This window comes from Mesoplodon bidens, assembly GCF_964165515.1.
Source record: "Mesoplodon bidens genome assembly, chromosome: 18".
Lineage (NCBI taxonomy): Eukaryota > Metazoa > Chordata > Mammalia > Artiodactyla > Ziphiidae > Mesoplodon > Mesoplodon bidens.
In genome coordinates, this window is record NC_138175.1 from 13871981 (window position 1) to 13882177 (window position 10197).

The 10197-nt window shown below is 58.4% G+C and overlaps 2 protein-coding genes across 2 annotated transcripts; one reads left to right on the forward strand and one right to left on the reverse strand.

Moving 5' to 3' along the window:
- Window positions 1-805: 805 nt before the first annotated feature.
- On the forward strand, window positions 806-7988 carry LOC308605707 (RNA-binding Raly-like protein; the record flags this gene model as incomplete). The annotated part of the gene is made up of 8 exons (XM_081215997.1): window positions 806-923; window positions 1338-1416; window positions 5330-5377; window positions 5457-5599; window positions 5745-5846; window positions 6220-6356; window positions 7239-7294; window positions 7874-7988. The coding sequence occupies exons 2-8, from the start codon at window positions 1346-1348 to the stop codon at window positions 7986-7988; spliced, it is 672 nt and encodes a 223-aa protein (XP_081072123.1). The 5' UTR covers window positions 806-923; window positions 1338-1345.
- Window positions 7989-8267: 279 nt separating this feature from the next.
- On the reverse strand, window positions 8268-9622 carry EXOSC6 (exosome component 6). Its single transcript, XM_081215199.1, has one exon. The coding sequence runs from the start codon at window positions 9548-9550 to the stop codon at window positions 8732-8734; it is 819 nt and encodes a 272-aa protein (XP_081071325.1). The 5' UTR covers window positions 9551-9622; the 3' UTR covers window positions 8268-8731.
- Window positions 9623-10197: the final 575 nt, after the last annotated feature.

Sequence of the window (10197 nt, forward strand, 5' to 3'; positions counted from 1 at the left end):
GTTTTCTTGGTGCACGGATATCTGTTTAATGTGTTCTTGAGTGGATAATTGGATAAGGCAGGATCATGAATGGAAGAGAAGGCTGAGGGTGCGGGTACAGAATTGCCAGCTTCCTCCCAAATGAACACTCGATCTGGATTGTCAATGCCTCAGGGACATCGTTGCTGGTCTCCTTGTTCCTCACCATGAGCAAGCAGGTGCTGGATAACTGCTCTTGGTGATTGTGTTGCAGGAAGTCTTGTGAACAGGAAAAGGCTCGCATTTGTTGCTGTCTTGGCAGTTAAAAGTGGGCCATGGATGATGATCATAGATTCAGGAAGAAAGGGGGTGGGCTCAGGGAGGGGCCTCGAGGTCCCAGGTGAAACTCCGGGGTCTGATCCAAACCCACAAGCAAAAGCTGGAATTTATTTAATGGAGTTCCATTCATTTATTCAGCAGATAGCAACTGAGCACCTACTAAGTGGCCAGGCCCCAAGTGAGCTGGGGGAATACGGCAAGGAGCAGATTCCCCGGTCTCCCACGAGCATAGAGCTACGTGCTCAAGTGGTGAACACTGAAGGAGCCCAGAAAGGAGACAGTCTGCCCGTGACTGGTGCACAGACGGCTGCCTTGCTTGACTTCCCAGCCCTCCTCTAAATTGGGTTCAGCTGACTCGACTCCCCTGCCACCAAGAGAGAGGGCAGCGGGGTGTCCCCACCCCAGACCAGGCAGGCTGCTTGCTTTGTTTCTCAGAGCCATCCTGGCCGTTTCAGACACAGCCAGCCCAGGAGCTTAGACCAGAGGCAGCTGTGGGGCGTAGGCCTGGCAGCAGGCAGGCCTGTGGGCGGGCAGACAGGCAGCAGGAGAACACTCGATAATTAACCCAACCAGGGACGGGTGTCTCCTCAGAGGATCACGGACATCCCCTCTCCTGCCCCTTGACGGTACCACCCCCAACTTCCAAGGTCTGGGCAATGGGTTGATTCCCGTGGTAATTTGGGGGAAACAGTAGAGCAGCCTCCCCATCCTCAGGGGGGTGGTTTCGTTTTGAAGTTAGCCAAAGGGACTGTTTGTCTCAGAACCATGGTCCTCTGAGGATGAAGATGAGCCCTCTGGAGCCAGAGCCCAGCTCTGAATAGGTGGGCCCAGTGTCTGGAGGCCAGGCCGGGCTGCCCACTGACTGGGGAGGGGCGCTCCACTGCACTGCCTCTCAGGGGGCACTGCCCTCCGCCTCAGAGCGGAGGAGCAGGGAAGGGCCAGCCAGGAGGCAGGCGGGGCCCATGTGCACTTGGCCCCATTTTCCCCCACCCCTCCCTCTCTCTCTCCTGCTCCGTCCCACTCTTTGGCTCTCTCTTCAGATTGAGACATGGCTCGGGAGCCCAAGCCCGGCCCTGCCCGGCCAGGCCAGAAGAGGCCATGGGGGAGAGCCATCTCCTGGTGAGTCTGCCTGGGGTTGCCTACGGGGGAGGGAGTCTGATCACCAGCTTGTTTGGGGCTCTGGGCTCCCCTGGGACAGAGTGAGAACCCCAGGAGGCTTGCTCCGTGTGCTGCCCGCCCAGCCGGCCAGGCTGCTCGTCCTACTCCCTGTAGTACTGGAGGAGGTCCGGTCTCCCTTGGCCACAGGTTTTGTCTGTAAACTGCGGGGGGGGGGGGCGGCAGTGTCAACCCAGCTCATTCCAAGGCCCCTTCTAGCTGACACAACCCAGACACTCTCCCGCTGGTGGTGCCCTTTCCTCTCGCCTAGACCCGGGGGTGTGAGTCCTCCAAGGGGAGCCTCACCTGTGGGGTGCTCGGGAGCTTTTTCTGGGTATACATGTTTGGGAAGTAGACAATGGGAACCTTTCTGGATGAAATCTTCCCTCTAACTTGGGAAGCTTCAAGGAATTTTAAAGAAACCTTTAAACATGTTTAGAAAGGAGCTCACCAACCTCTGCCAGCCAACGTGCCATTTTCACAGGTGTAACGAGGGTGTGTGTGAACCGGTGGCCCCTTGGATTCCCTCAGCTGGGAGCCTGTGATGTCTGCGATCAGTTCCTGGCCTGTCTGTGGGCATTTGAGTGGTTTCTGTCTTGCCAGTGGGGGAGGCAGGAAGGCAGTGGGGCAGGTGGTTGCTGTTAGGTACAGCAGTGTGTAAACAGCCTGCTGCCAAAGGTTCTGGTTTCTTTTGGGTTTTTGTTTGTGGGGGGTTTTTATAATTTTTTAATACTTAATTTACTTTTCTTATTTTTTTATTTTTGGCTTCGTTGGGTTTTTGTTGCTGCGCGCGGGCTTTCTCTAGTTGCAGCGAGCTGCGGCTGCTCTTCCTTGCAGTGTGTAGGCTTCTCACTGCAGTGGCTTGTCTTGTTGCAGACCATGGGCTCTAGGCGAGCAGGCTTCAGTAGTTGAGGCTCGCTGGCTTAGTTGCTTCCACGGCACGTGGGATCTTCCTGGACCAGGGCTCGAACCCGTGTCCCTTGCATTGGCAGGCGGATTCTTAACCACTGGACCACCAGGGAAGTCCGGTTCTGGTTTCTTTTGGGTCTCATCTCCTCAGAAGTGCGATGGCAGGGCTGGGTAGGGGCTACTCTGAGAAGCCTCTGCACCTCCAGGTTGACCTCGAGACATTAGGCCAAATCTCTCCCTGCCTGTGGCAGCCAGAACGTCTACATCATCTTTGCCGGCATGGACTGCTTTTTCATTGTGTTGTTTTGGGCTGATGGGTAGGTGTGTACTCGTACTTTTTTAAGCTTGCATTTCCTCAGTGATGCTGAACTGCACATGGGTGTGTTGGTTTGCCTCCGTGCGTGAGACTCTCATCTGGGAGTTGATATGGTTTGGTAAATATCCGTCTGATGTGAGGTAAATGGTTTCTTCCCATAGTTCTCTGCCGTGTTTTTACACACGGCCGCTTTGAGGCTGGGTTAACCCTTCCTCAGTTCTTCAGCTCCAGTTGCCTTCTCCAGATTTCATGTCACCCCACCCCCTTGCCTAGCAGGCTCGGACCCAGTCCTGTAGGTGCAGCTGGGAGAACAGGGAAGCAATGGGGAGTGATGCCAGCTGTCCTGCAGGAGCTCAGATTCCATTTGGAGGGGTGCCTGGCATTCAAGGCCTGGGGCAGGGGTGGCTTCCTTAAGACCCATGTGTCCCTAGGGGACTCCAGTGGGGAGAATGAAACCCTTCTCTGGGGACTAGGGCAGCATGTCTGGAGCAGCAGGCTGTTGCTGTGGCTCTGGCCCCTTTGGATAGTCACCCAAAGAGGGGTGGTTCAGGGATGGGGTTCTGGCGGCCCCTGAGTTGTTGGATGACTTCTCTATGAGAACTGGTCAAGTCCAGGCCTTGTGTCTTGGGTCTCAAAATGGCATTTGTCAACCTGGAGGGAAAGGTTTGTGGTGGAAGGATTGCCCCAGGTCCCCTCCCCCGACTTGGCCCCTGAGGACACTGAGGGAGGTGGCTTGACCTCTGGCCACTGGGTCATGCGGATGGTGCATTTTCTTTCTTATTGTGGGAAGTCCCAGCTTGCACTGTGATCATTAGCCTAGACCAGGGGACAGATGTGCCTGCAGACCCTGTGTGACTAGGCCACTGCCCCTTAGGAAGAGAGGATCAAGGTCACACGCCCAGGGCACAGGCCTCAGCCCTGGCTGATGACTGGGCGCAGGGGCAGAGCAGGGATGACCCCAGACCGGGAGGGACCCTCTACCTACAGCAAGCTGGAGCAGCGAATACCGCCTAACCTCTAACCCGCAAACTCATCCTGCCTTTGTCTCAACTCCGGTAGCTCCCAAGTCTGTGCTCAGCAGTCAGTGAATTACCATTCCTTTACCATTAACTTTTAGGTACTCTAAAAAGTCATTTTAGGAAAAAAAGTGAGGAAGAGGTGTTTAAGGAAAAGTGTGCTTCTTGCATTGGCTGGGAATTGAACCCTGGCCTCCCACGTGGCAGGCAAGAATTCTACCACTGAACCACCAATGCTGTTGTAGGATAGGGTTCATCGAGGTAGCTCAGGTGGTCGGCTACTGGTCCCTCCCCATCTCCCTCCCCTCCCCTCCCCTCCAGCTGTCTGATCTCTGCTGAGGTTTCAACCCAGTCAGGGAGAGGGGGCCCCCATGGCCAACCCACGGAGGGCCGGACAAGTGAGAATTTTCCCAGAGTGGTCATGCTCAGCTGAGACTCGTAACCTTGAGCCCTGTCCTGGCCCCCAGCTGTCCCAGCTTGGTCGTTGCTGACCCTCAGAGGGCTGCCTGCTTCCTGCACCGTGCCCCGGACCCGGACCCCGGACCCCGACCCCAACCCTAGAGCGCCGAAGGGATGGGTACCTGCCCTCCCGCGCTCCACCGGCTCGCCTTCCTTTCTCCAAGGATGGGCCTCCCACTGCCGGAATCAGCATCCCAGCAGCTCCTGGGCCGCCCACCAGACTTCCTGAGGCCAGAAAGCGGGGGCGGGGCTGGCCGGAAATCTCATCCACTGGCTTGGGGACCTCACGGCATGAAGGGGAAGGGGCCCCCTAATGTTCCCTATTCCGCTCCAGTGGCTTCCATAGGCCTTGCCCCTCATCGGCTGGGCCTGAGCTGGTGGTGTGGGCGCACCGTCCCAGAAAGTTATTTCAGAAACTTTACTGCCCCCAGCTTGCAGCCCCTCTCCTCCCCCTCAACTCCTCACTTGCCTTAACTGAAGCCTCAGGCTGCACCCGAACTGCCTGCAGCCGTATCCCCACAGGATCTTCCTGCCCAAGCCGGACCCAGCTGTCCCTCTGCACCCATCTTCCCTTCCCGCCTAGGCACCAGTTCCCTGGAGGTGCACGGTGCATGAGAGCAGGGCTGAGGCCAGGCAGGGACAGCCTGGGACCTTCCAGACTCAGCCTCTTTCCCAGGGCCTGGAGCGAAGGGAAGGTGGCCTGGCCACGGCCCTAACCCCGACTGTCTGGCCCTGCCAGGGCTGAGCCCTGCATCCTGGCGATTCCCACGCAAGGATTAAAGGCTCTCTCCGTGGCTTTGAGCCCTGACTTAACTCTTCCCTTGCATCCTTTGCCCGACTAAGAACCAGAGTAAGATCAGCAGTGCCGGGGTCAGGTAGAGGAGCCTTTGGACAGCCCAGACCTGGCTGGCCAGAAGCCTGTGGGCAATTGCCCCCTCCTGCCACCTGGAGGCACCCGGAACGTGCCCGTAACAGAGGCCAGCTATGGGGAAGCTGGTTTGCTGTGGTCTCCCAAAGTGACCTTGGTCAAGTCAGTCCCTAGGGGCTCTTCTGGTCAAGAATCCTGGGATTCTAAGGAAAAGCTGCATACATCAGTTTCTCCAAATTAAACTGGAGTCGAGGCAAGGATTCTGGCCCTGGACAACGACCCTTTCCTCATTTATCTCTATTTCAACAGCAACTATGACCTGGATTACAAGCTGTACGGGGAAGATCTCCCCTACAGGTAGGTGGGTCCTGCCCCCTGTCCTCTGGGCAAGCAGGTGGGGCCAGCTGGCCTGACTCCCCCTCCATCCTGTCCACAGGGTGTACGAGTACCAGAGGATCCCTCCACTAATCAACCGGGTGCCTATCAAGAGCCGGAGGACCCACATGGGCATGGGGGTCAAGAGCAACTTCAGTCCCCACAAGGCTCCCAGGAACAGTCAGCTGACCCCCAAGATAAAGCGTGAGTGAGGGAGCACAGCCCTCACCCACAGGGCTAGGGGAGAACTGGGAGGCCCTCAGCAGTGAGGGTGGGTTCAGAGTCCTCGCAGCACTGCCCTCTGCCTCCTGAACTTGACTGGTACCAACGCTGGCCCCTCTCCCAGCAGTCCAGACTGAGGAGCTGCACTCCATCAGGGGAGAGCTGAGCCAGATCAAAACCCAGGTGGACCGCCTGTTGGACACTGTGGAGCGCATGGACCAGCTTTCAGGTCAGGTCCTCCCCAAGTGTGGGCCCAGGCTACACCCTTAGCGGGCTCCAGGTTTTCCCACTCCTGAAGGTACCAGGGGGTCCTGCCTCCGGCTTTCCCTGGGTGCAGGGCTCCTCCTCGCCCTCCCTGGAGTTCACTTCCCCCCACTCCCTCTGGGTGTCTCTGTGGCTTGAGGACCCTTTCGGCTTCTATATTGTTCTATGACCCCCACCCACTCAGCAGCTGTCTGGAGCCAGAGCAGTGTCCCAGCCCATCCCCATCTTGTCCTCTCGAGCCCTAGATTCCCTAGGTCAGTGCTGGGCATCAAGTGGCATCTTTGGGGTTAGCTGGGGCCTTCAAATCTAGCCACTGACCAGTGACTCTCCCTGTGCAGGGACCGAGGGCTGTGAACAGAACAGGGGCTCTGGGAGTAAAGGTTCCTCGTGCAGAACCACTGATCCCCAGCAGGAGCCCAGGGGCCAGAGGGCCCATCCAGAGGCGGACAGCTTCCACAACACAGACCTGGAGGCAGTGAGTGGCCTGACGCCTCCCCCCATTCTCACCCTCCTTGTGGTCTCTCTGTGAGCAAGGGAGGGACTTGGGTTTGTGTGGGAGACGACAATGGTGGTTGCGGGCAGGCGTCTGACTTCCATCACAGCCAATGCCCAGGAGAAGATGGGGCCCTGCCCTGTTTTTTCTCCCCTCTTAATTTGGGCTTGGTCGGCTCAAATGGACCAGGGGCTACAGCTGGGCAGCTGAGCCAGTTCTGGGCTGAAATACATTTCTCCTCCTGGAAGGTGGGTGGGGAGGAGGCTTTGAGCATTGTACAGGGAATATCACAGGTGTGCCCCATGGCCCCAGATCCCTTGCCCAAAAACCATCTGGTAAGCCTGCCCCTGCCCACCCGCTGCCCCAGGGTCTTTGGGCTGTCTTGCATTGTACCATACTCCCCAGGAAAGCTGGAGCACACTGACCTTCCTGGACTGAGAATATCCAAACCTGGATCTGATAACAGCCTTTTGTACAGCTTCAAAGGGCCCAAGTGTTCCCTGCCCTACCATTTCCTCCTCTCCTATTGGTGGTCCCTGAGATGGGCCAAGCCCCTACTGTTACTAGGGCCATCTCAGCAAGGCTGGGGCTGCTGGGGGGTTAGCAGTGAGGAGCTTCCTTTCCTCCACTTGCCTAGCTCTGGCCTGTGGGCTCCAGGGGACACTTACTGCTGCCCAAGGCTGAATCACATCTATGAAAAGACTGGGGTAGGCAGAGAAAATGCCTTCTTCAGTCTGGTGGTCCTGGGTCCGTTCCCAAGTCTCAGGAAGAATCTACAGTAGCACTGAGATGTCAAAGCTGCCAAGAAAGGGAGGTGGGGGTAAGAGACTGGGAGTTGTTAGCAGATGGCCCTCCCTTTCCCAGCCATACCACACCTCTCAGCCCTCGGGGCTAGAGTCCTACTTCTGCTTCTCCTACAGGTGAAGAATCATGCAGCAGACCAGGAAGCCAACCAGTAGGTTGTAACCCCTCCAGGCTCATCAGCTCCAGGCACCTTCCCGAGTGGTTCCTTTCCTTGCCTTGAGTGATTTTCCAAAGGCCTCTCAGTGGCACCCATGCAACCCATTCTGGAGCAAGGGCAACGGAAATGGAGGCACGGCTCAGCCAGACCAGCCAGGAAGCCTCCCCCCAGTGCTGGCTTTAGCTTTGGTCATGTTTCCAGATGAGTCTGGGGACTGGCAGGGAAGGGAAGAGGCCTGCAACTGCCCAGCACCAGCTCACCATTCTTATAAAGCTGAGGCCCACTCTCTGACTGCAGGTACTGTTCCAGCGGCTCTTCCCCCTCTCAAAGCCCCCAATCCTGTCTGGGTGTCAATAGGGGTATCCTTTTTGTGTCGTTTCTATCTTGTTTCTTGCTGATGTGATACCATGTATTTCAGATCTGCTTTGGAAATATGTATTATGTCACTGGGGGGAAATAAAATTTATATTTTTTCCCTCTCGATCAGGGGTTCTCGGTGTGGTCTCCAAGCCTTATTCTGGCCCTTTGGCTGTCCCAGGCCAACCTTTCCTAGAGAAGCTGAGCAGGCCCGAGACACACAAGCTCAGAAGCTCACACCAAGCCAGGGCAGAAAGGGCACCAAGCTGCCCCGCTTTTCTCCAAACCAGACCTGAGCACAAACCTGCAGGGCTCAGGAGACACAAAGGAAAGATCTTACCCTTGTGGTCAGACAGGCCAGCTCTGCCCTACAAAACGGCCAGACTCCATCTCCAACATCCAGAAACTCTCACTCCTGGCAGTTCAAGTGCCCCCCCCCCAGGAGCCAAGACTGGATGAGGGACACCAGGACACATATAATGCTGTCCCAAGCCCTTGACACCAGGAGTCCGAGAACACACTACGCAGCTCGGAAGAGCCTTGCTCTCTTAAATCCTGTACCAAGAACAACAAAATTTTTCAGATATGAAAGAGGTTTTGCTTTAGCTCAGATATTAAGTGGGAAAGCACAGCCCCCTTGTCCATTCTCTCAAAAGCAGCCCAATAATATAGGAGGGGGTCACTGGCTGGCCTGCATAGGGTCCATCCCTTACGAGACACTAGCTCCAGGTTCCACTTTCCAGGTAAGTCCAGTTGAAGTCCTTTCCAACTTGGGGGTCAGGCTGCATTCGCAGGTTTCTTCAACTGAGTCGTGGCTGGGAGCCAACTCAATTAGAAAAGTTCCTTTAACGGAACAGTTTGTAAAAAAAATCATACCAACACAGCTGTCCAGTGCATCAGTTCTGAGCACGCCTCCCCAGATCCTCTTCCGCGCTCCGAGTTCTCAGCTTGGCGCACGCAGTCTGCAAGACGACGGCGCGGGTCGTTTCGGGGACAGCGGCAGCTGTCCTCGGCGTCCGTTGTTGCTCAGGGTTCTGCTTCAGGGCGGCGTGGCGGCGCCCCTCCGGCGGGCGGCCCGTACTAAGCACTGTTGCAAAACGGGGTAGAGGCGCTGGCAGCCCTCGAGACCCAGGCGCACGGCCTCCGCCCAGCTCTCGGTCGGGCCGCCCTCCCCGCTGCCCAGCAGCCCGGCCACCTGGTTGAGCACCGGCATAAGCGCCACGGTGAGGCCGGCGGCGGCGCGTTCCTCCTCTAGCAGCGTGGGGTCCAGCAGCCAAGTGGGCTCGGGCCCTGGCGCGCGGCTTAAGCCGCAGCCCACCACCAGGTCGTACATCTCGATGCCCGCGTCGGCCAGGGCGATCGCGGCAGCCGTGAGCGCGGCGGCCAGCGCCGAGCCGCCGTCCTCGAGGAGCAGCGCCGACACCTCGAGCTGCGCGCGCGGATAGCGGCCCAGGCGCACTGCCGGCTCGAGCGCCTCCTGCAGCGCCAGCGCCAGCTCACGCTCCTCGCTGCCACCCGGGGGAGCGCGGCGCCGGCGGCCCGAGAAGGGCGCACGGCGAAAGTCGCAAAGCAGGCGGCCCCGCAGCGCGGCCGGGGCCTCGCCGCCCGCTCCGGCCGGGCCGCCACCGCGCTCACCGCCCTCTACCTGGCGTGGGCCGGACACTGCGCACAGCACCTTGGTGCCTCCCGCCTCCAGGTAGGCCGAGCCCTTGGCCTGGCTCAACAGCCCGGCGCGCGCGTACACAGGCCGGAGCCGCGTCGGGTCGCGAGCGGCCGGCACCTCGTCCTCGTCGGTCGCGTACAACTGCGGCGGCTGCGACTCCTCGGGCCCGCGGATGCGGCGGTTATCCCCAGGCATGGCGGCATCTGGCGTGCGAGCCGCCTTCACCCGTCGGCCCGGCGTCGCGCGCCGGCTCTTCCGCCCGCTCAAAGCCGCGCGCTCGCGCGAGGACTGTCGGGATAGCGGCAGGCCGCCCCACACCGCCCCCTGCCGCCCCGGAGGGAGAACGGCGAGCGCTGCAGAGTCCTGGGGCCGCCGCAAGGACGCCCAGAGCTCGGTGGATGGATGGACGGCTGTACCGGGCAGGCCTGCGGAAGTGGGACCTAGGCCGGCTCGGCTGACCTCTAGCCTTTGCGCTCAGGGAGTAGGGCTTCTTCCTTTCACTTGTGAAGCTGTAATTATTTTAATTTTGCACTTATGTGTGTGACTGTTTTATCCATGTTCCCCACTGCCTTGCCCAAGAGGGCAGTGACCTTCTGCCTTGGTCACTCCTGTACTGTCAGTGCCCTGGCTGGCATAAACGCTTATCGAGTGAATGAATGCAACTATGTCTCTCCTGCTCTGGACTGTGTGAGCTCTTGGTATCCCTAACACTCCTCACCTGGCATGCACATATTGCAGCCAAGGGCCTCAGCGCCCTCCCTCTGTCTGCTTTTCATACTCCTCACCCCCAGGCCTTGTGACTGCTGGCCTCTGCTTCTTCTCTCAGCATAGACCTGCTTTTC

Bases quoted from the DNA above. Each gene is read 5' to 3' on its own strand.
- EXOSC6 (XM_081215199.1), bottom strand. From the start codon at position 9,550: ATGCCTGGGGATAACCGCCGCATCCGCGGGCCCGAGGAGTCGCAGCCG.